Source organism: Meriones unguiculatus, chromosome 5 (genome assembly GCF_030254825.1).
Source record: "Meriones unguiculatus strain TT.TT164.6M chromosome 5, Bangor_MerUng_6.1, whole genome shotgun sequence".
NCBI lineage: Eukaryota > Metazoa > Chordata > Mammalia > Rodentia > Muridae > Meriones > Meriones unguiculatus.
Genome location: NC_083353.1, coordinates 27,655,075 through 27,681,229, shown reverse-complemented (window position 1 = coordinate 27,681,229; position 26,155 = coordinate 27,655,075). Strand labels below are relative to the sequence as shown.

Below are 26,155 nucleotides of genomic sequence, written 5' to 3'. Positions count from 1 at the left end.
GCCAAGAAGAGTTTTCTAGTTAGTTCAGTATTAATTTCTCTGCTATCTGCAACCAAAATACGTGGTGTCTTCAGAAATAGGGTCTTGCCATCTGGTTATGGTGGGAAACTAAAAGCAACTGCAATAGCCTTTATTGTTTTGGGTGCCTCTGGGGCCTCTCTGAGACACATCTCCAAAGGAGGTAACCTATGCCTTGCACCTAAAATTTTTGTTAATAACTTGTCTTGTGTGAGTAGCATGGTTCACTGATGTGTAGTTCTTTTATTCAAACTGTATACTTTTAATTAGCTTACAAACTGGTGAGGTTTCATAAGCCTTTGGTTAACTTACTCTTTATCCCTCTTCCCCATCTTCTGTCCCCATCATAGCTTAAACCTTTAGCTCCCATTACTCCCCCATGCTTCTTATCAGACTTCCTCTACTATACATTCTTATTATATTTTTTACTTGGTTTGTAAGAGCATAGTCCCCAAGTAACTTCCTTCTGTACACGTCATTTTTCTAAAGATTTGTTTATGTTGTTTGAGTGTGTGTGCATTCACACACATGTGTGTGCAGGTACCTTGTGAGTCCATAAGAGTCAGATTTCTTGGAGACTTCTAAGCTACCAGATGTAGGTGTTGGGTCAAATTCTGGTCCTCTTATACAACAGCAAAAACTCTTAAATGCTGAGCCATGTCAGCCCCAAAGCTTATGGACCCTCAGATTCATGTGTCTTTTACTACTCTAGTGCCTGTTGGAGTCTTTTGGCCCCATATTTCTGGTCTCTAGTTTCATTTCGTCCCATATTCTACTATATCCTGTCACTTCAAAGGCATCACTCTGCCAATACCTATTTTTAGTTTCCTACCTTCCACATTTACTCTATAATAAACACATAAAACAAAAGATTTGAAGCTAGAACTTTCATATAAGAAAAACCGTGGGGCATTTGACTTTAGGGGCCTGGGTCACTTCACTCAGTATTTTTTTTTCCAGTTCCATCCTGCCAACCTGAAAATTTTGTGATTTCAGTTTTCATTGAAGCTGATTAATATCCTGCTGTCTGTATGCATAATATTTTTAGTATCCATTCAACAGTATCCATTATATTGATGAGCATCTAATATAAAAAGTAAGGGCCATGTTAACATACCTTATTCATTTTTACACAGAATTCTGTATACTGCAACTTTATCATAATACTTTTTGTAGAGAAATTTTATTTAAACTTCCAGCTATAGCTAGGAAGTGTTATGAATGAGGAGTGTGTGTAGGGGGCAGTGGTCTGTCTAAAGACCTGTCAATTTTTATTGTACCCACTTTTGTAGTTTAAATTTTGAATGATAATATTGTATTTATCTATTATTTGTGTAGCTTTATCAAATTAAATTATAACTTAAAATTATAAAATTATAGGATAGCCTCTTGTATATAATAGTGGCACAAATGTTATGGGTATAACCACACTTTATGATTTCTTCACTTTATAGGAGAAAATGCATATTTGGTATTGCAAATATGGTCAAGAACCCAAGGGAGGGGAGTCATAAATGAAGCATTTATATCATACTCCTCCTTCCAAGATTCAGAGCCATTATGGAAAAGAGAGTAGAAAGATTGTAAGATCATATATTACAGGAGACTAGAGTAAAGCAGGATATGTCAGAACCACTGTACCCATAAATTCACAGCTTTATAAGTAAACAACCCACCCTACGTGGGTATGTCTGGACTAGGAGGACAAAGCACAGTTAGAAAATTCCCTCTGAAATACTTGAAATATTATTTTAGCCCAAATGAATGACCTCTTAAGAGAAGAAAGTTGGCTGCCAAGGAAAGCCCATCCTGAGGGACTTAAGGATCTTTTTCTAAGCTCCTAGAAATTCTAGGGAGGTAGCCCATAAGGGAGGGAAGAGTGACCTCGGGATGGATACTGGAGGCTCCTTAAAGGCACGTAGTAGAAGAAGAAGAGGCCACAGCCTGGCTGCTTGACTTTGGCCTGTAAGTTGAACTGGCACAAATGATTTCTCTGAGGCCATGAGTCCTTTTCAGTTTTACCTTCCTTTTTTCCTCCTCAATACCTCAGTTGAGGCTCAGGCATACAGCTTCCTTTTGTTGTCAGAAACATGAAAGCCTGGGTTGGGTGGGAAGACAAAATGTGCCTGTTCATGTAGGTACTTGCCTCTAGAAAGCCTAGGCTTCCTGAAAAATGAGTTAATCAACATTTTAATATAAACCTCTGTTTTTCTAAAGTCCATTTGAAAAACACATTGGGAGAAAGAGAGAGAGAGAGAGAACTTGTTTTGGTTGGAAACATGAGCTTTTCCTTTTTGACTCAGTGAGGAACCATTTATTCTTCTGATTTATTTACATATTCTGGTTAATACATCAAGTGTGTAATGTAGGAGTTCCATTAAGAAGTGTAAGACCACGTTAGACTGTTGTCTCAGTTGTACAGTGTATTAGGATATTAGATAAACATAACTTTTAGCATCACAGCATTATGTTTATGTATATATATATATACGTTTCCATTCACAGAGGGACATGCCTTTAAAACTAATTTATTGGACGAAACATTCTTATTCTCATGAAAGCTTTTTTCTCTTTAATACAATTTATTATGCCTTTTAAAATTCTGTTTGATAAAAGCATTGGTACATTAAAAATAACCTGTAAAGAAAATATAGCTTAAAATTCCAAGGGAAATATTATATAATCATCCTTTTTTAACATTTTCACAAAAATCCACATAGGCACTAAGAAAGGCTGACAAAAATATTTTTATGTCTAGACAATATATACTTCAGGTTGGAAACATTCAAGCATGGTATTGTCTAAACATTAAAGCTTATTCAAGTGAACCTTTGGCTATAGCCCATGAGTTGGTTGGGGTTCCTATAGAGGAATATACTATTAGAAAGGGCTGAAGAAAATCTCTGCCATTTAGCATAAGGACTAGGAAAGGGTGGGGTTGACCTCAACTCTTTCATTTTTATAGTCACTTATTATCAATTAGTGATATCATTCTCTAGGTCTTTTTTAATTAATTGAAATCTAATGTAACAGCTCTTAAGTCCTTTTCAGTTGTAATGTGCTACAATAGTGAAACTTTCTTTTAAACCTTATAGCAAACACAATGAAAAACCTTCAAGGAGAGAGGGCTACTACACATCTTCAAAGCATAATGGGAAAGGCTCTGGAGAGAGCCTTGTTATGTACAAATCCAAATGATGAAACAGGAGGTGAAAATTGTACTACTAATCACACTCAAAAAAAAAAAAAAAGCAAAGGAGCTGTGTTTCTGAACTAGTTCAATTCTAGGAGTGTCTGTAGAATGCTCAGACTTAGTAGCAAATTTGCAAACAGAAACTCAGTTGGAGAATGCAGGCATACAGTTAACTAGAGTCTATATTGGCATATTAAGGGAAGGAAGGAAGCAAGGCTCTCTAGTTAATGAATAGTACAAATGAACATCCAAGTGAGATAAGATTAAGTGCTCATATTAAACAAGACTTATTTTTAGGGCCCGAATTACTCCTTTTACTTATAAATACAAAAAAACAAAAACAAAAACAAAAAACAAAAAACAAAAACCAAAAAACAACTGATTAGGTCATAGCAAATTCAATTATTAATAGCAGAGCCTGCCTGGAAATAATTGCGAGAAATCTTTTTTCTAATGCACTTATACTTTATGCGGATTCTTCTAGTACGAGAGTGGGAAAAATTACATGCATTGAAAGACATCACATTTTCTCTAATATGTGAAATCTGGATTAAATGAAAAGACATGAACTTGGGAGCAGGACTACTTGTGAAGAGCAAGAGGACAAGTAAGGAGAGACAGAAGAGAGGCTACTGCAGGATGGACATTGTACCAGCACATGAAATATATGCATGAGAATGTCGAAGTGAAACCTTACCTTCTACAACTACCAGATGTTAATAAAAAATGCTTATTGGATGCTGAGTAGTAACACATAAGATGCCTATTATAAAAAAAAAAAAAACAAAAAAACAAAAGTCAGCCAGGGAAGGTGGACTTTGACTCTTACTTGGAAGGTGTCACTTCTAGCTATTGTGGTGGAAGATGGGTCTGAGAATGAGATTTTATGTGACATTTCACACTTTTAACAGTCCTTCACACTTTTCAAACCTTCTGCATAACTTGCAGAAAGGAGAAATAAAATCAAAGTACTATCCACCTGTTTTCTGATTTGAAACATGGAAGCAGTTTGGTAAGAATTTCAATACTGTCCCTTTAAGACAGAGAAGAGCCTGTGGTGTCGGGAAATGAACACTCATTTATAGAAAGCCAGAAGAACCTGTCCTAGGAACACAGCTTGTGAAAAGTGATATGGCTTCTCCCCTTTGGGAACATTATCCCCATTATTACACTGGTTCAATATATTTTGAGTGGCTGCTCGTTATTAAACAAAAGTATGACTAGGAATTTGCCAAACTTCAGGCATAATTTTGTTCCGAGAAAATGATAGGAATTCGTTCTTTGATTTTGAGTGTGTAGCTCATAGAGAAAGCAAAAAGACATAAGGGGAAGAAGGCCAGGTCATATATATAACAAGTAACGGCCAGCTTTGGATCCACAGAGACATCTACATGGTATACCAATCAAGAACAGGCATATTCCATGGCCATTCCAGCTAATAGAAATTTTAAGATATGTTTCTGTATCTAAATAATGCATTTTATTCCAGCTACTCCTAAATGGTCAGATTATCAGCCTCAGCATGAGCAACACACATGGTGCAGAAAGGATTAGGGTATGGGCCTACATATTTTATACTTTAGTTACTTTTTAAATGCTTCCTTGTGACCAAAATTCAAAGTGCCCCATTGAAAACATAGAAAAGAAGATAAACTGCAGCCCCCAAACCCACGTTTATAGATTACTTTTCAAAATTAAAATGGATCTTCTGCTCTTTTCCTATTCTTGTGAGATATGAAGTGGGGAAATGTCTCTTAAGACAAAGAGCTGTATGTCAACAGTGACTTTGGAAAGAAGTTACTTCCCTTGTACAGACGGAGAAGACATTCTGAGATACCAGGGCCAATTCATGAAGCTGTCTTGCCTTTCAGAACTCACACAAAGGGAGAGTTTGATGAGAAAAAGTTAAACTACCATGAAGAACATTATAAGCATAGGAACCAGTGACAAAACAACTCAAGGCCAAGGAACATGTGAGGGAAGGCAGGGCATGAAGATTTCCAACTCGGGCCATACGCTTCTTTTAATTTTCATCATTCAGAATGTCCACAAGAGCTTGCAGCAGCCTGTCATCTCTATGCTTATAAGGTTTTGTATTATAGAAAACATCAACATAGTCGCTGTACAGATTGTCCTCAGAGTCTTCAAGCTGGGAGGGTTTGTTGAGCTTTTCCAGTGCTTCATAGAAACTCTCATAAGGGATGCTGAGCTTTGCATTTGGAGACTTCTTTGGTGATTGCTTTGAAGGTGGGTTCTTGCTAAAAGCACTTTGTAGGAGCCGTAGCATGGCCTCTGAAGGAGCTCTTTGTACGTGTTCATCCCTTCTGCCCTCCACACTGCTGCTGCTGCTGGAGCTTTTGGGCGCCAGGGGGTTGTCATTTAGGCTCTTTTGTGTGGGCTGCTCCTAAAACATGAAATGCCACCAACAAAGGCAAGAAGTTCATTATTGACAGTTCTAGGAATGCTATCTGCAGTCTTAACACAATCCCACCATAGGTCCCTTGAGAAGAAATTTGGAGAGTAAAGAAAATACAAGGCTTGGAGTTATATGGGTTTGTATTACAACCCTTATTTTCACACTCCCTGATTCACCCTTGGCAGCTTTTTCAGTCTCTCAGAATTATGGCTACAAAGTACAAATCAGAACATGTCCATTTCTGGTGGTTTTGAGGATTGAGACTGTGCAAGTATGCATCCAGTGTGCTGTTTTCCTTCACTTTCAAGCTTTTGATAAGGAAAACCATTTGGAGAAATAATATCAAGTGTTTAACAACTCACTTGTAAGGCATCGTTTGGTTGCTGTGTACAAAGAAGCTGACCAGAGGACCCTTGCTCCTGTTAGAAGCTATTGAATTCTGAGAAGCCCCTAGGGTAGAGAGGTGATGGGGCAGGAATTGGAAGATCCAAGAAGTAGCTCTTTCTCGATCGTTATGGAAATAGAGTTGTTGTCTAGGACTTTCCAATATGCCAAATTCTATGGATGCTCAAGTGCTTTTCTTAGAATGGGAGTGAGCTACATACATCCACAGTGTCATCTCCAGACGGTCTGTAAAACTTAACACTGTGTAAATACTTGCTATACTGCGCTGTCTAAGATAATGATACATTTATACATTAGGTATGGGAAAGATAGACCAAATACATAAAAGTAAGTCTGCGCGTGTTCAGCTTGTTCTTGAGACGGTGGTTTCTTGATCCATACTTGGTTGGCTACAGGGGTTTAGGACCCACCATATGACGGGATGAACACATTTCAATACTTTAACATGAAAAAGTCCTGTTGGTTCTTTGAAAAGAACCTTGAAGAAACACTCACAATGTGAACTCTGCTCAGGCACTGTGGAGAGACTAATCCTGGACTCTTCCTAGTAGAATGCAAGCAGGGCTAGAATCTTAGGTGAGGCTTTCTTCAAGCTAGTTTATAACTTCTTCATGTAAATGTCATATTTTGAAACCTCCTATAGCACCCAGCACAGAGCTATCCCGTTTAGGACAGATCATTTCAGAGATCCTAAAATCCTTTCCTACAGCAGAGACTCCATGTTAGATGCTGGTGTGTCAGGAGATAGTTACAGTTTCTTCATGGCTCCAGAGAAGGGCAAAGCCAGTATATCCTGGACCCATGATCACTATTTGTCTATGTTGGCTACCCTCTAAATTTTTCAAGACATTGTGACTTGATAGCTCCTCTTAATGTTGACAAGGCATTACATCTAAGTGCCAATTACCAAACAGAAATTAGTAAAAAGAGGATGACATGATTTGACTGCCTAACTACAGTCTCCTTTCTTTAAATGTCCTCTATGTCTAGGTAAAAAAAGAATACAATTAAAATGAGATAAAATTGAACATTTTTAATGTGTAACTACACTGCAACGTAATACCATAAATATATTAGAGTAGGTTTACGTGACTGTATAAAAGACAGCTTGGTTTGCAATATGCTGTCATACATGGATAACATTCATGTTAGAGAATTTATCAACTTTAATTAATAAACTCAAGAGTTAAGATCAAAATAAAAACCAAGCCTCACCCAGTTAGAAACTAACAGGTTTTCTCTCCTAAGCCCTTTCTCTCTAGGCACACAGGAAGTTTCCCTTCTTAAAAATCAGATGCATCTTTACTCATTCTTTGTCTACTGCTCTTGAAAAGAGAATATGCTAATAATGGAGCTACACAGACCTCCACCACATTCACCATCTTCTCCACCCCTCTCCGGTCATTCTGGACAGTATTGTAGGATGTGTACACACGGGGCTGCCTCATGTGCTCTGGCTGAGAAGAGGTCCCGTGCAAAATCAGCTTCCAGTTCACAATCCTTCCTTCATTTTGCATTCTTCCAGACTGGTTAAAACAAGCATATATGTATTTTAGTTGGGGTTTCAACATAAAAGAAACTCATTAAAATTACCAAAAGAATCTCATAGTTAAAACACAATTTTAAGACATTTTGCATTCCATCTTCAAAGATCTGTTTTAAAAGGAACCACTGGATCCACTTTTCTTACAAAAATTAATATTTGTAAGTTCAGATTATCAAGTATCTAGTTTAAAAAGCAGAATTATCTGTGTGAATATATTTTGTCACAGTGATTCTGTTTTTGAAAAGCTGATTGTATCTGAAACTATAAGTCAAAGATTTAAAACTGTGGAGTCAGACTGTATAGATTTGATATAAAGTGAAACTGTTAAGTACAGTTGCTTACTTTCTTGCAGTTGAAATTGAGCTAAAGAATTGAGGAGGGGCTAGAGAGGTGGCTCAGTGGTTACAAGCAATGGCTTCTCTTCCGGCGGATTCAGGTTCAATTCCTAGCACCGACATGGCAGTTAAAACCCCTGGTAATTCCAGTTCCACGGGATCTAATGTTCTCTTATGACCTTCTTGGGTATCAGGCACAAACATGATATACATACACACATATATACAGGCAGGCAGGAAGAACACTCATAAACATACAATAGTGTTTGTTTGTTTGTTTGTTTGTTTGTTTGCTTGTTTGTTTTAAGAACTGAGGCCAAGCTGGGCACTGTGGCACACATCTGTAATCTAAGAACTTGGGGCAGCAGAGGCAGGAGGACCCCTGTGAGTTCGCGGTCAGCCTGGCCTACAAAGCAAGTCCAGCACATCCAAGGCTACACAGGGGAACCTTGTCTCGTAAAACCAAAAACCAAAAACAAAACAAAAAGAAAAAGAAAAAAAGAATTGAGTTCAAGTTTAAGAATGACACTAATAAGTAAAAGTATTGCTTTGTTCCTATTACAACAGGGTTTTTTCAGTCTTCATTTTCTAAACTATAATCAATCGATCAATCGTGTGTGAGTGTGAACATGCTCATTGTGACAACGCACATGAGCCGAGGTCAGACAAAACTTGTCAGAGTTGATTCTCTCCTTTGGCCATGTGGTGTCCAGGGAGCAAACTCAATTAGTCAGGCTCAGCTTGGAGTTGGGTTCTTACGCACTGAGCTGTCTTACTTTAGTGATGTGTAGAGAAAAGCTAGTCTCAGAGAAAAAGGTAGAAACTATATAATTTGTATTAATTGGCAACTTTAAGAGTTTAAAGTGATTTATTCTAAAAATTTGCCTAGGCAGCCAGGCAGTGGTGCTGCATGTCTTTAATTCTAGCACTCGGGAGGCACAAGCATGAGGATCTCTTGAGTTTGAGGCCAGCCTGCTTTACAGAGTGAGTTTCAGGACAGCCAATACTACACAGAGAAACCCTGTCTCAAAACTGACATCAGTAACAAAAATAATCTAGACAATGAGATCTGCACTGTTGGTTCTTACACTTCTCTCTCAGAACTTAGATGGAATACCATCCATTTACATCCTGATCCTCAGAGAAAACATCGGGATGGTGCATGGACAAAAATTTTAGCTACTTGGCTTCATGTCAGATGAAGTCCTGCTACTTCATCCTTGTGGCACTGTCGTTTAGAGCATGTCAAAGAATATCAAAGTAGACCCTTTGTCTGAAATGCTGGGAACCAGAAGTAATTCACACTTCCAAACCTTTCTGGTCTTAGAGTGTTTATACAGGTTTTACCAGCTGAGCATCCCTATCCTCCAAACAAAGTCTGGATGCTTTAAAAGTTTAACATTTTTGAGTATCATTTGAGCTCTAAAAATAAAAATTTTTAAACATGGTGTGTCTGTATGTATGTGTGTGTATGAGTGTGTGACTAAAAGCAGAAAAAATATTTAAAAAGATATCTTACTTAACCGGAAACAGGAAGCTACTACTCAATGAGAACAGCAGAACAGTCACCAGGGTGCTTTCCTGTGACTCCAGCAAAGTATAGCAAAGCCGGCCTCAAACCTGGCTGTCTTTGTGAATATGGATGATTGCAGGGATAACAGGTCACACGGCCGGCTGCCTTAGACTTAAGAACTTTATTATTATACCTTTTCTCCTTCCTTACAGCATAGCTGAGTTTAGTAGTCTCTTAAAATTATTGCTTGTATATCCAAGTATACTGGGCAATACTATTACTTCACTTTGGTTAAGAAGTGATCAGATCAAGTTCATTAGAACATAACTAAGGATGCCATCAACATTTAAAAGTATTTCCAGGTGATTGAAAATGAACTTGGTTACTTTGTCTTCTTATTCATGCTTACCATATCTGTAATTTTCAGTGTCCAAGTGCCTACAGGATTCTCTCCCCATGTATGAACAGACATGAAGTCCCAATTCTTAAAGCCATTGGGGGATGTATCCCTTTCCCTTTCAGCCAATAGTACGGTGCTGGTTCCTATTTTCATACAACAAACATAAGTTAGTAAGTATCTTAACATGACAGTCTGACCATTGGACTCACTGTAGCACCTAATAACTGGGAATGAAGGATGAAATTAAGTGAACTATAGTCTTTCAATGAGAAGGGATGGAAAACTCAGGAATCTGTCATGAAAACTCCAAGGCATCTAGAGATTGTAACTCTGTAATCCACAGAGTCTACTCCAAAACTCCAAGCCCTTGTATGCTAGAAAGAGATCATAGAGTTAGCCAGCTCAGTTTCCCTTGTCTATTATCTTAGAAACTGAAATTATTTGACTGAATCTTTTTTGTTATTTTTTTATTTATTACAATTGTATCCCAACTGTAGCCCCCTTTCTCATCCCCTTTCAATCCTGCCCTCCTTCCTTCTTCTCCTCCCATGCCCCTTCCCTAGTCCCCTATTAGGGGAGGTTCTCCTCCCCTTCTAGCTGATCCTAGCCTATCAGGTCTCATCAGGACTGGCTGCATTGTCTTCCTCTGTGGTCTAGTAAGGCTACACCCCCCAGGGGGAGGTGATCAAAGAGCCAGTCACTGAGTTCATGTATTTGACTTAATATAATCAAAATATTTTGTTGAAAGTTTTTATCACATTTTTATCACATTCTTTCTTCTCAGGCACACTGCTCCAGGTCCTAGGATCAGCCAAATCCACTAGAGCTTTGGCATTTAGCAAGCCAAATCCAAACCGACTGTTCACCATCAAGCCTGCACCATTCTTTTTCCAACCTGGGTTGTTGGCCAAGGGGTCATACTCAGAGGTCCAGACAACAAGATGCTGCATATCTCGCCAGGTGAGATTTGGGCTAGAGGGAAAGTGACCCAAAGTTTCTTTTAGGGACAAAATTAAGTATTCTTGTAAAATCAAGTGCTAAACATAAGCATCTCCATTTTGGAATTTTGTAAATATATGTTTGGTTGCTTAATGCTACTTTTTTTAAAATTTAGGACTTACAATACAGTATTAAAAAATGTCACCTATAGTGTGTAAGTTAAACTCTTACTATCAGTTAATTTTGACCTCAGCACTGTTAAAGTGTGATTTATTTGTATGTGTGTATGTGTACATGTGCTCCCGAATTCACATGCATGCACATGTGTGTCCCACGGAATATGTGTGGAGTTAAGAGGACAGCTTGTAAACTTATGGGAGTTTGTTATCTCCTATCTTTTGGGAAGGGGACTCAGGCCATCAGGCTTAATAGCAGGTACCTTTTCCTGCTGCTTATCTTCATGGACTTCTAGTTGGATTGTGGTTTATGGCTCAACAATCTCTAACTCATCTTCACTAGGACTCTCCCAGGAAAAGGCAAAGTCTATACTTTGCACCCTTATTCATATGGCTGTGAAGATTTAATCACCATTCTCAACTTTATGGATCACAATTTCTAAACGTTCAATTGATTTCTTCAGTGTTCCAGGCATATCTATAAGTTTTGATAATTATTCAAAAACTTTTCACTGTCATCTAAAAGAAGTGGGTGGTCAGTTGTTAACCTGGGGAAATAAACGTACTTTGAAAATATATTATTTCATAAAAGCTAATTAATTAGCACCATTTGAGCAGGTCACAGCCTTTGTCTATCTAGGGACCAATGGGACTAGCAGGAAGAAGACAGAGAAGAAGAGCATGATCAATAAAATCATCATGTTTTGAGGACTTGTAAATGCCTCTGAGGAGACTTAGTTCTGTGATCATTGATTGGTTGTTGAAACTTACCAGCAGCTGAAGTGAGTGTGACATGAAGGTCTCCTCTACGAGAATATTCGATTGTTGCTTCAAATTGCACATGTTCCAGAGACTTGATAGCATTTTCTTGTCCTTCACAAGCTCTAGTTGGGATTTCAACAATCACTTCTCCATTAGCTTTCAGGGCTCTGCATACATTAGGGAAGCAGAATTAAAGAGGGCGTCTCTTCTGACGTTTATTTGTTTATTTGTTTGTTTGTGACAGGTGCACAGGTGCATGGATGTCTTGACCATATGGTCAGCAAGGCTTATTATGAGTAGAACTCAATTTACAATTATCTATAGATGAATTTAATGCATAAGAAAGTGGTAAGAAATACAAATATATAAGTATGATACTATAGAACTCAAATTCAGACAGGTTTGTCTTCAATCCAAAAAAGTGGTCAGAGACAAAGATATCAGTAAGATCCTCATGAAAAAAATTAATTTTGTGATAAGGCCTTTTTGAGGAAGCTTCCTGGCTTTCCAGGCTCTGGGATTTTGTGTGAGTTGGTTTTTATCATCATTATGGCCACATTGACAATAACAACATAATAGTAGTAGCAGATTCTGCTTCCATGACCATGTATGATGAGCTGGAGGTGACCTATAAAGGGCCCTGCCTAGAAGAAAATTCATCTGTGACATAGCACTACAGGTTGAAGTAAGACTACTGTGGAGGTAAACTTTAGTTTGATAATACTAGTTGGAAAGTACTGAATTCCAGCAATGCTAAATGCATTTTAAAAACAAACTTAATATTTTTGATCCCAGAGTGAATCTTTTGTAGATTGGTCATGGTTTGACAATGCTTTGCATTAATGGTATATAAAACAATGGTGCATCTTAGACTTAATGCTACATTGTAGGTAGTCTGCAAAAGGAAAATGCAAAATACGTTAACATGTCTGGCAGATCTTTGGTTTTTCCATGACTTTCCATAGAGACAGCCAAGGAGACTACTATTAGGCTCCATCCTCATCTAAGAGCAAGTGTATGAGAAAAACTTAAGTGGACCACCTTAATCAAACTGTACTTAGGGCATAAAATGGTTTAAAATTATGGGAGAGACTTACCTAGGCTCAAAGTTATTGTCTTTTACCACACATTCTTTCTTCTCAGGCACACTGCTCCAGGTCCTAGGATCAGCCAAATCCACTAGAGCTTTGGCATTTAGCAAGCCAAATCCAAACCGACTGTTCACCATCAAGCCTGCACCATTCTTTTTCCAACCTGGGTTGTTGGCCAAGGGGTCATACTCAGAGGTCCAGACAACAAGATGCTGCATATCTCGCCAGGTGAGATTTGGGCTAGAGGGAAAGTGACCCAAAGTTTCTTTTAGGGACAAAATTAAGTATTCTTGTAAAATCAAGTGCTAAACATAAGCATCTCCATTTTGGAATTTTGTAAATATATGTTTGGTTGCTTAATGCTACTTTTTTTAAAATTTAGGACTTACAGTACAGTATTAAAAAATGTCACCTATAGTGTGTAAGTTAAACTCTTACTATCAGTTAATTTTGACCTCAGCACTGTTAAAGTGTGACATTTTCTTCTTGATTCTAATTATTTGTATTTACCTAAAGCCATTTTTAAAACATAATAACACTTACTTTGTATCTTTAGTTCTGTTTATGGAATACCTTAGCATCTTCAGCATTACGAACTTTCACTGAAGTCTCGTTTTTGTAGCAGGAAGACTTAGATTTGAGGGACATGCAACCTACTTAGCACATCTCACCTTTTTAAAAATGTAGTCAGAGTTCTATAACAACAGGTTCCACATACTTAGGACTTAACAAAACATAGATCAAATATATTTTAAAGGAAAAATTTTGCATTTGTACTGATGAGTACAGACTTTTTCTTGTTACCATTCCTTAAACAGTGCACTGTAACATAGAATTTACATTGTAGTAGGTTTTATATATAATTTGGAAATTACTTTAAACATGAGAAGTTGCAATAAGTTGTTTACTGTTACTACACTATTTCAAATAAGAGACTTGAGCATCTACAGAACCCTGTCCTGGACCTGGTCCTTGGAAGATATTGAGGGATGACAATAGACTAAAAGTTGTGAAGAAATTCTTGGCTTCATGAGTTTGCTTTTGAAAGGTTCTCTGCTAAATATTATTAGAATATTCATGGAGGTGGTTTTGGTTCTTAAGAAACTTACAATGTAGTTTTAAAAAATCTTTTATTAACTATGTATGCTGAATGTTGCATTTGTAACTTAATGTACTGTGAAAGCCTGGAGAATGTCTTTGCTGGGAAGATGTGTATGACATGAATTTTGATGGGTTAGAGGAACTTCTAAAAGAGACTATGGCAACCAGAGCAGCAGCAGCTTTGTGTGGAAGAATAGCTCTCACTTGATTACAATCTGTAAGCCAGAGCAGGGAAGAGGCAACAAAGAAAACTGAGCCAGAAAACATGGGTGCTGAATGTCACAAAGTGAGCTTGGCCTTTACCGTTTGGGCCTGGGGAATTGTTCCAAACTTTTGATCAAGAAAGTAGTGAAATCTGAGCCAGTTTCTCCCAACATGCTCCTGGAGCTCACACTCTGCTTTGATGTTTCTCTTTTCTTCACATTACAACATTCTGACAAATACTGTGTGTGTGTGTGTGTGTGTGTGATTGTCTACTTCTGAAGCTAGAATTTAGCTACAAAGAGTGAAAACTTATTGTCTCATTCCTTGATGCTTAACAAACAGAAGAGTGCCAGGCACAAGATTGTACAAGAGTATACACAAGTGGCCAGCAAGTAGGGGCACTTGACATCAAGCTTGATGATCTGATGGCTATCCCTTCCATTTGCTTGGTGGGAGGAGAAAACTGACCCCTACAAAATGTCCTCTAACCTCCACATGTGTGTTGTCTGTCGCACATACATATGCACATGCACAAACACCATCAATGAAATAATTTACACATTATCTAAGCTACACCCATACAGGCTCACCGACATGACTACCTCAACGTAAGCTGAACAAGGATAATAATAGACATATCAAAGTGGACCGAGAAAATCCATGAGGCCTCAATATTACACAAAGATCTACATCAACTAAAGAATACGGAGAGTGGGTGAACTACTATTCCCCAGGAAATTGTACATCAACTGGTTACTAAGTTTTCAGCCTTGAAAACACCTGTACAAGTAACATAATACAAACTGAACAGGCTGTAACAGAGCAGGTTATATTTAGAAATATATGTGTATATACGTATATAAATGTAACAACAAAATTAATAAAAGGAGGTCATGATCTTGAAAGAGCAAGAAGGGTACACCAAAAGGTTTGAAGGGAGAAAAGAGAAGGGGAAAATCATATAATAATATTATAATCTTAAAAATATAAGAAATAATAGAAAGAGTATAGGTAAGTAATGTTAATGAATGATTTAAAGTGCCTATGTTAAATATTCTGATATAATTTTGAATCTTACTGTTATTAATCTTTAGACTATTTCAAGACCTTAAGTTTTTTTATTGCTTTTGTGACTTGGATTGTTTCCCCTCTAGTCAAACGAAGTATTTGACTAGATACACTGTTAAGTACCAGAGTGACTGATGGAGGCTGGAAAAGGAGTCCAGTCTAATGATTCCTAGTGGATCCCAGACTGCCTGCATCATAGTCACCCTTTACACTGATAAATACTGAGGATTTCTGAGACACATCTAACTCTACCTATCCAGTTTTGTATTTCACCAAAAATAGCGGGAATTGGTAGGACAATTGTATGCATATGAACAGTTAAGCACTTTGAATCATGGCCCTTTAAACAAGACACTTTGAATTCCAGCATTAAAATAGGGAGTAATAAAAAAAAAAAACCATTAAACTGTATTATGCTCCAATGAATGGTTTGACTCAGTCTGACTACTTTCTTTCTCTGGGCCTGAGTCGTCTCATCTGTTGTATGAGAAGGATAGATGTGACAATCTCCAGGAAGCCTTACTACTCAGATCTTCTGTTTAACATTAAAATTATCTTTTTGTACACATTGTTGTTTGTTTTTGTTTTTGTGACCATCATGTATTCAGGAATCATTAGCCAGTGGAGGAGAAACAGCTGTACTCTCAAGGTACAAACTACTTCTGCCCCTGAAGAGTATTATTAAAATACTTGCTTCATTCTGTTCTTAAAAATAAGACATATTAAAGTAAAAGCCAAGGTGACCAATGGGCAATGGACAGGTTTCCAGTTTGGATGAACAGTGTTTGCAGGTATCTGTAAGTGGCATAAAGATGGAGAGGAAGGGGCAAAATAAGGAATGATTGTGTGGTGGTCACATTCAAAGTATACATTTCTATGACAAAGAATTTGTTTTACATACAATTGCAGTACTTTCTGTGTTTTCAAGCTTATATATAATCTTCTAGAAATATTTAAGGAACTTCATTTTCACATAATTAGGAAAATTAAGTCTTATTTCTTAACAATTATTCCTCAGTTGAGTTCTTACATTTTATAAATGAAAAGGAGCTGCTAACAATAGAACTAATTCTGGACAGCCTTTCCTTGTTAATTAGTGCACAGCAGTATCTGCAATAATTAAAACTATTAAGGCTGCATTGTGTAACTAACCAGTAATATGTTATTGAAAATAAGTAAACATTGAAATTAAGCATTCTTTAATTAGAAGAGATACAGACTTTTAAAAAGTCTGGGTACAAATTATACAGTGAAAATTTTGGGGGTCTACAACTATTTGAGTTCTGATGTTGAAGAGTTCTAACTTAAACTTTCCAAAAAATAAATTGTAAGAATTTTGTAGGAGTTTGTTCCTTTGAGGACTTTGTACAACATTGATGGCTTATTTCTGTTTGTCTCGACTTTATTATTGTTTATTTAAAAAGTCTAAGGTTCATCTGGTTGTTGAATATTTCCAAAGGTGTGACTGGGTCTAATGATTCACTTAAGGAGAATTTTTCTCCTTATTAAAAATTACTCCAATTATTCTCATCTTGCCCCTGAAGACTAGATGATTACCTGCAAGCTTTTTTAGATATACTTAATAAGTACTAATCATGTGCCACAGGCATTATACAGAGAATTTCTTTTCCAGAATTTGCAATTGGACATCCTCACAATTACAGCTGGATGAAGCTGTAGGAAACAATTCTCAAGGGCGATTGATTTCCAACGTTTGGTAAAAGTCTTCTTAGCATTGAAATAGCTTGGCTGTCCTGTTAAACTTTCTAGGGAAGATAGTTGAGAATCCCAGTCCTTATCAGTGTGATCTGGAAATGTTCATGGAAAATAAACTCCCCTCAGGATTAGATATTCAAGAGTTACTGCCTAAAGAAGAAAAGTGTTACCTTGTAGACATTTCAGCCAGAAACTACTCATTCTCCCTCCCTTTGTTCTTTCCTGATTCCAGCTCCTTCTTTTAGAAGCACAGTAAGGAGTCTGCGACTGCAGCTTTTTGTGGGGAACTACCTGTTCGTTACATCAGCCCCTTTTTTCTGGCCTCCTTTGTTTGGTGGAATGATTGATTGGCTTCCATTCTCCCTGTCAGAGCTGTGGGAGGCAGCATAGAGTAGCACATTCCAGGATAGATGGATAGGCCTGAATTTATATCTTTATTGTGAGATACATTCACTCCTATCTTTCTTTCTTTCTTTCTTTCTTTCTTTCTTTCTTTCTTTCTTTCTTTCTTTCTTTCTTTCTTTCTTTCTTTCTTTCTTTCTTTCTCTTTCTCTCTCTCTTTCTTTCTTTTTCTTCTTCTCCCTTCTTTCCTTCCTTCTGCCCTCCCTCCCTCTCTCTCTCTCTCTCTCTTTATGTATTTATTTTGTGTTTTCAAGACAGGGTTTCCTCTGTTTAGCCTTGGTTGTCCTGGACTCACTTTGTAGACCAGGCTGACCTTGAACTCACAGAGATCTGCCTGTCTCTGTTCCTGAGTGCAATACTGGTCACAATTCTCAACCCCTCTAATCCTCAATTTCTTCACTTATAAAATGCAATACTACTACTAGTTTCAATATTATAAACCTGTCATATGGATTATTGTATGTAAAAATTTAATACAGTGTTTGGACCACAGTAAGACCACAATAAGCAATGAATGTCATTCTTGATAAGTTTAATCAAAACTCCTTCAGTCTCCCTAGCTGTTCCTTAGGTAATAATGAGTGTTTGAGTGACTCAGTCTTGAGTGACTAGAGACTGGCTTGGATTCCTGTTGGAAATTCCTGCTAGAAATTCTAGCACACAGACTTTCTCATATATAGTCTTGGTGTAGACCATTGAATAGGATGTAGAATGCCATCCAATTGAGCACAGATATCTCAGTAATTGCTATGTACTTTTCCAGGATGGATATAAATGTTTAGACAGATCAAGTCCATTGTATTGGTAACTAGAATAAAAATAAGGGAAATTAAATTCTTTGCTCTGCACCTGGAAGGTCACAAATTATTAATGTTTTAAATCATAAACTACAGCCAATCCCCAGAAAAATTTCATATATACTCGCTTAAGTAATTCTGCATTTAGGAGCAAAGAAATTCACAGACTACTTGGAAAGCAGGCATGTATTTTACGACAATAGTGCTTCTCCTTCAGCTAAAGCCCACTAAGACAAAAAGATTACTTAGATCTTTAATTATCAAAGGATAATGTTGCTCCTCTGAAGTTATGAAAGTTTAGAAACTTTAAAATCTCAGTTCTAGTGCTGGACAGATAACCCCATGGGTTTGGAGCACTTGCTGTTCTTGGAAAGGACCTGAGTTTGATTCCCAGCACCCAGATCAGGCAGCTCAAAATTGCCTATAATTCCAGTTCCAAGGGATCTGATGACCTCATCTGACTGTCAGAGGAACTGCAGGCATGTAGTGTACATACAAGCAGGTACACATGCATACATATAAATAAAAATTAAATTTTCAGTTATTAGATTACATTAACATTGTAAGTATTTGGCTTAGTGAATACCTCTGCTGTATTGTTTACTAAATTAAGTGGCGTTGGCCTGGTGTCTGATATTTATATGCATCTGACAGATATTAAGTAGAGAAAAAAATATACTTTGCTCAAACATCTCTCCAGTTTTGCTCAATAGGTAGACACTAGGTGAGAGCCTGGAGAGAGGTCATGCTGGGTATCATTATTGATTCCCAAAAATTCTATCCCCCCTTTAGGAAGCCCTGGGGATCCTAGAGCTTCACTGCACCCCTTTGGAAAGAGGCTCAGCTGCTTAGGACATTTCTGGTGGTACAAAGGACAACATGTTATATTCTGTTCCAGAAAGTTGTAGTCTACCAAGTATGTGGGAGGCTCTTCTGACTTTTTTCAGCTAGGTTAGCCTCTTGCCACCAAACGTCAAAAGGCAGGAATAAAGAAACAAAAGCTATGAGAGAAGTGTGGATTTTTTTTTTCCTTCTTGGTTATGTGTCAGAATGTGGAACATCTATTATGTAGTAAAAATGTTGCTGAATCCACTTTTTAACATGACATACTAAAATAAAGGCTAGGGGGATTGATAACATAAGCACAGTAAAGGACCTACAATAAAAACACAAATATCTTTGGGAGCAAACAGGCTATTCATGTAATTTTTATTATCCATATTAATCTTTCAAAAATGCAAATATTTTAATCTAATTTTGGTTTGTGAGAATTTTTAAAGAAAAAAGCTCTAGAGAAACAGGCTGGCAAACATAGCTATATACTTATTAGCTTTATTACACTAAAGTTACCTGTGGGTAAAACTGACGGTAAATGTCAGACTGATAAAGTATTAATGGATCTTTGGAAGCAGGGCCATAAAGAGTCTACAACAGAGGGCAACTGGCCAAAGAACATAAAATTCTGAACTTCATCAGTAATGATGGGAGTATTAAACAAGATCCCTGAGTGAGGTAACCCAGAAGCAGAAAGACATATGGTGTATACTCACCTATAAGTGGATGTTAGCCCCATAATATAAGATAAACATATTGAAATCTATAGTCTTAAAGAAGCTAAACAACAAAGAAGACCCTAGAGAAGATACTTAATCCTCATTCAGAAGGGCAAACAGGATAGACCATGGGAAGTAAGAGAAGACAAGGAACAGGACAGGATCCTTTCCACAGAGACCCCTGAAAGACTCTACCCACCAGGGTATCGAAGGAGATACTGAGACTCATAGCCAAACTTTGGGCAGAGTGCCGGAAACATTATGGAAGAAGAGGGAGACAGAAATACCTGGAGGGGACAGGAACTCCACAAGGAGAACAATTGAACCAAAATATCAGGCCCAGGGAGGCCTACAGAGACTGATACTCCAACTAATGACCACGCATGGAGAGGACCTAGACCCTCTGTTCAGAGGAAGTCCATAGGCTGTTCAGTCTCCAAGTGGGTTCTCTTGTTAGGGGTACAAGGGCTGTCTCTGACATGAACTCAGTAGCTGGCTCTTTGATCACCTCCCCTGGAGGGTGAAGGCTTACCAGGCCACAGAGGAAGATGATGCAGCCAGCCTTGATGAGACCTGATAGACTAGGGTCAGATAGTAGGGGAGGACGACCTCCCCTATCAGTGGACTAAGGAAAGGGCATAGGGGAAGAAGAGGGAGAATTAGTGGGACTGGGAGGAGACAAAGGAGGACGCTGCAGAAGAGATACAAAGTGAATAAATTGTAATAAATAAATTAAGTAAGTAAAAATTAAAAAAAAAACAAGATGCCATTTCCTTCACATAGCAAACACTTTAAAAGTAAACAGTGGTAAAAAGTGTTTTAGAAATTTGCACTTTCACACATATACACCTACTGAGAATATAGCATAATGTTCAAGGAAACAACTTGTCAATATGCATCAAAATCATTACAACACACTTCTCTCTATCTCAGAATTCCTAATTCTGGGTGCGCATCCTGAGAAACATATAAGATGCCAATACTTACAGACCACACAATTGGACAACTTTACCAAATTTTCCACTTATAGTCTAGAATAGTGTGAAAAAGACTTTTAAAAACTCATTTTCAATGATCGAGTCTTATCTAATTACATTAGGTCCAGGATAAAGTTTTTATTATCTGAAGAAAGCACATTTGTTCTCAGCATCACTCCCAGGAAACCATCTGGACAGAATTCTGGCTGATAGAACAGGCTTGATGCTCAGGAGGAGGAGACTAACGGAGAACATGAATTTGGAAAGGCAAAGAACGTTCACTGAGATGTGAGCCAATATTTTTAATATGTTAAAAAATATTGTGCAATAAGATGTATGTTTTTAAAATCCACACTGGGGTATCAACAATGGCAATTTCAAAGTGCCAGGATTTATCTGGATGTTGTTGTTGTTGTTATTATGTTGTTGTTGTTATTATGTTGTTGTATATTTCTCCTATAATCACATATGCAGAAAGCACCACTAGAAGGAGCCTCAGTCAAGCTGACCAGATTTTTGGGCCTTACTTTGCTTCCAAGGCCAGAGCGAAAATGCCAGCAGCCAGGGGTGCAGAAGCTGAGGTGCCTGTATGGGTCTCTGTGCAGTCATTGTGTAGGTCAGCGCTCGTCTGGAAGGAAGGGGAGAAAGGCAGAGACATCAGGACCAGGGTAGCAGTAACCAGACCAAAGTCTGCATCTGCTATGACCAGGAAACTCAAGATTTGATTCTCTACTTCCTCCTTTCAAGCAGCAAGAAGCGGATGCTTGCCATCTGCTGATATTTTAGTTCACCCTCCTCTGTGTGCAACTTGCCTATAATTCTGGCATCAAGCTGCCTTTTCTGGGGATGAAGTCCTCCCACTATGAATATTTTCTCTTCTGAGATTTCCAAACAAAATGTGTGTATAAAAAAAGGAACTGTTTCTAAGTCACTGTGAATCATGCCAGCCCATTAATCATCAGGTCCATTGTGCATGGTTGGGCATATTTAGAAGTTCTAACTCAAACAGCATTCCCTTTGGCCTTCAAATTGACGTCTGTCTGCCTCTGTAACACGGAAATATAATGATCTCTTGATCATAGCCCTTTGATCAAAACTTAGAAGAGATATTTCCATTAACAGTTGAAGTTAGGAGTTTGTATGTATCTTCTGCCCTTAGAAGAGAGGGGGTGGTCAGGCTGAAGAAATAACCCAGACCTAGTTATAAAACTATTGTGTATTAGATGTAAACCATGGTCACCTTATGTGGTTTCACATTAGCAGAATGGGATTTATATTTCCTGACTCACTCTAAGACATAAGTGAGAGCCTGGAAGTATTTGTGAACAGTATGATTGTATGCACGGAACTGTGCAGGCTAACTTCAGGATAATAAAGAGGTTACTGAGATAAAGTAGAACTACAACAAAGACTCCCAGTTAGTCTGTTGACTGAACAAGCAGTGGGGCCAAATAATTACAAACCAGACACCTACCAAGGCTTCAGTGCTTAGTTTTAGCTAGAGATTTCAATGTGTGGGAGGGAGGTGTAAGAAAATAATTTGTTCTATTATCACTTCCTTTGGCTTCCCACTTAGCATTTGGATTTCTCAAGTTATAGTGACTCTGTTTCTCAGAGAGCTGTGAAAGTCAAGATGCCCTTTATACCTGTTGACGCAAATAAGCCCCCAGAGATGACTGTGCTGAGGAAAAGGGTTACGTAAGAAAAAGCATGTTGTTGGAACTGTCTCAAATAGAATCTACCAGCTGTCTCTCCCAAGACTGGTTTACCTTACAGTGAATCTCTACGAAGGTGAAAAATCTCCTCCCTGATTTAGTGCAAGGGGTTCCAGATGAGGGGAAGTCTATGCAGTAGCAAGCCTAAAATGCTTAACAGGCCATTTCCTGAAGATAGCTCTGGATGCCACAGGAATAGTAACAGCCAGGGGCTCTGACACCCATGGACAGATGTCTGATATGTCTCCTTCTAAAGCTTTAAAGTATGCCTACCATAAAGAACCCTTGACTAGAATGTCACAGTCTGTTATTCAGCTAGCTGAACATATGGCATGAGAGAAAGGCCAGCACCTTTCAGTGGAGACTACGCAGCTCTGCTGCTTAAAGTGGGAAAAGAAAGAGAGCTGTAAACACTGATCCTGTGTAAACCAGACATTATTTCTGCTGATTTTTTTTTTTTTGTTGTTTAATGTTGATGGAAATTGTGCATACATTCCAGAACCTCCATTCCCAGAAGATTGGACAAAGGCGTAGCCTTTCACATCTCTCTCTTAAAAGGCAGAATGTATAACATGCTATCATAATCTCTTGGGGTTACTGGCACCCTCCCAACCTGGTAATTATTAACTGGGTCAAAACCTGCTATTCTGAGATTAGAATTTACATGCTTTTCTTAGTTAATTCAATGTCTAGAGTTAAACTTGAGGCTTTAAAATTTTAAATTAAAATTGCCCATCTCTGTTCTCAAAGCTTCCAAACAGTTCTTCATCATTATGCCCTTGAAGGGAAATCCAATAATTGTTCATGACTCATAGAAGTGAAGGCAAAGGCAGGCGTGGGCTGGAGGAGATTGAAGCATATAACTCCTTGAGCTGCTTCCCCAGAGGATGAGGAGTTCACCCCAGGCCAAATTGAGACTGTTATTTTTCATGTAGACCATTTGTTGTTAGGAGGTATTATTGCTGTACAGTCTATACTTTTATCATTTGCTAATGGTCAAGTCAGACTACATCCCTGTTATTAGAGGATCAGCAAGCACAGGGCGATGGAGCCCTGTGACCCTGAAATCTCCTTCTAGGCTGCTTCCAGGGAGGCATCAGACAAGCAGAAAAAGCATTTGGAGTGTCTGCTGTATGTAATGATGGGTTTCATAGCTTCTCAGAGCTGAGTTAAAAAATGTCAGGGCAGATCATCTTGGCAGAAGTGTCATTATCCCTGGAGAGAAACTTTCCAATATATGCCAGTCTTTCAGGTGAGTAAGCACGAGTCTCCCCAACTGAGACATCAAGCTGAAGCAAATCAATTCCACCAAAGGTCAGGGAAGAGGATCATTCTGAAAGTGTGCCTTGCTCCTCTCCCTCAGCAAGAAGACAGAAACAAAGCAACCTACTATTCGCTGGTCTGTGTAATCACCACTGCTGTAGGAGGTGGCCAGTGTGGAGGAACACTTCTCTGCATACCAGGGTGACAGGCCTTGCTGTGAGGCACTGCTGATGGAGATGGTGTAAATGCTGTCTGTGTAACCATCACAGTCGCAGTTATCTCCCTGACGGCCCCCATTTCCGGAAGCCCAGACAAAGATGGACCCCTTCCCTTGTCTCCCCTGAAAGAAAAGAAAAAAAAAACAAATTAAAACAATCTATCATCATCCATTGCAGTTCAGGGACAAGTCTTTGAAATCTGCCTTTGAATTCAGGGTCTCAAGGATCAATGTCAGATAGTATACTACATAAAAGGGGGAGAGTGTTGCTGCCAGCCTCCTGTCTTCAGGGCTCTCTCTGCAGTGCAGTCAAGCAAGGTTCTTCCTTTTGTCTTTATTAGCAGATTCATAATCTGGCCTTTAGCACATGAAGTATATTTTTTCACTCTTCTCTTTACTATGTCACTATACTTGAATTTTTGAACTTACTCTATTTCTGCTTGAATCATCTGACTGACTGATAGAATGAGAAAATCAGGCATTATTCAGATCTGCCTTGCAGCTGCATTAAAAAAAGACTCTTGGATTGAATGGAACTCGTCAAGGCCAGTCTTTCTGTGATATTTCAATTGGTGCTCTCCAAAGCTTCTACTTTTGTTTCATTCTGCATAGTTCAAGGGCTTAGAATCTGTCCAACAATACAGCCAGCTCAAGAGAGAGAGCAATGTATGAGGGGTGCAAGCATCCCAGGTCCATGTGTGATGTGGAGGGCAGGGTGTGGCTGCATTGAAGGATGCATTTTCACAGCAATTGGAGGAAGACTAGGTTGTAGATTACTTACTAAAACCTGAGTGAGAAATATGTTCAAAAGCAGTGTGTGTGTGTGCTCTCAGATATGTTTGTGGGCAGTTGTACATGCAAATGTGTGGAGTCCAGAAGTTATCCTTCACTGAGGCACTTTGACCTAGTTTTTTTTTTTTTTTTAATCCATCTTGTTAATTTTAGTCAAGGTGTCTCATCAGAGGTTGGCTGGCCAGTTAGCTTCAGAGAGCTTTGCCTGTCTCTGCTGAGTCAGCACTGGAAGTGCAAGCACCCCATCATTCCTCCCTTTGTACCAAGATACTGAGACTCAAACTTAGTTTTCATGTTGGACAACCAGCACATTTTTAACTGAGCTATCTCCCTAGCCACAAGAAATAGTTTAAAATGTAAATATTCTAAAAGTAACAAATATCTGTGCCATGTTGGACCCACATATGGAAAAGTACTTAATTTTGAACATCCACCTCTCTGAAGAATGATTTAGTTTTTAAGTGCATTTAAAGTTGTGAAAGGCTTTTCCACAAAGTTTATCATATCTTTCTCAATAACAAGTGTTCTCTCCTCTGCGTTGTTTCATGTGAGTCTGTGTTAAGCACCTCACCTGTTTGACACCATATTCAAATGCTTTCTGGGCTAGCCTGCCAGGCCCCTCCACCGTTTTCCCATCATCATTAGGACCCCAGCTTGCACTGTAAATGTCCACATGGCCAGGGTTGAATCCAATTGAACTGGCCTCAATAGCATCAGTTACAATGCCGTCCAGCATTCTTATGCCTACGCAAAACAAGAATGTAACAGGAATGTCAGTGAGTCCACACAGAAAAATAAAATGCTCTTAATAAGCACAATCTTAAAGCACTTTCTGAAACCAAACCAAACCAAAACCCAAAGTAGCCACTGGATGTTCCAGCACCTGTGAGGTGGTTCCTAACAGCATCAAAAGCACAAATTCCCACCTCTGTAAACCCTCTTGCCTTCCCTTTACAGTTAATATTATGTACTATAAAGCAGTTGTGATGTGTTGTTATCGTTGATGGTTCAAAGCCCTTCCCAGTAATAATGAGATCTGAAGAAAGTGGCATCCTCACAAAAGCAGAAAAGCAACAACCACTATTCCAATCTCTCTAGCATTCAAACAAAGTGACAGATGACAGAGGGCTTTCAGAAGGAAAAATAAAACCAAACAGCCCTCCCCTGACACATCTGTTCCTGACTGTGCCATGATGTCTGCAGCCCAGTTGTCATAGAAGAGCCCTGATCAGAAACTGTGAAGCCACAAAAGACACATCTACAACAGGAAACTAACAAAGGAAAGGAACTGTTGTTTCTAAGCTCGGATTAAAAGTAACCCAGAGGCTATTCTTTTATGTGTTTGCTGAGAAATATTTTTAAGAAACATGATTTCTTTTCTTCTAAATAATCTCAAGGATAAAGTCACTGATTTCACTCCTGAGGGAGATTGTTTTTCATCAGAAGAGAGCTCTTTGTGCTTTCCAACACCCTGTCACCCATCACTAGACTCATGGATCCAAGAGCCTGAAAGGAAAAAGCAATTTTAAAAAAACTGGCAGATACCTGGTTACTCC

The 26,155-nt window shown here is 38.4% G+C and overlaps 1 protein-coding gene across 1 annotated transcript in view; it reads right to left on the bottom strand.

The window, feature by feature from the left end:
- Positions 1-2,294: 2,294 nt before the first annotated feature.
- Positions 2,295-26,155, bottom strand: part of Pcsk1 (proprotein convertase subtilisin/kexin type 1) — a 42,948-nt gene continuing 19,087 nt past the window's right edge. The window contains exons 7-14 of the mRNA XM_060383576.1: positions 25,171-25,343; positions 23,718-23,930; positions 21,140-21,240; positions 12,801-13,034; positions 11,713-11,870; positions 9,836-9,969; positions 7,397-7,558; positions 2,295-5,615 (exon numbers count right to left, since the gene is read on the bottom strand). Of these exons, the coding sequence (XP_060239559.1) occupies positions 5,235-5,615; positions 7,397-7,558; positions 9,836-9,969; positions 11,713-11,870; positions 12,801-13,034; positions 21,140-21,240; positions 23,718-23,930; positions 25,171-25,343 (1,556 nt within the window). The 3' untranslated portion in view covers positions 2,295-5,234. The remainder of the gene's footprint in view (positions 5,616-7,396; positions 7,559-9,835; positions 9,970-11,712; positions 11,871-12,800; positions 13,035-21,139; positions 21,241-23,717; positions 23,931-25,170; positions 25,344-26,155) is intronic.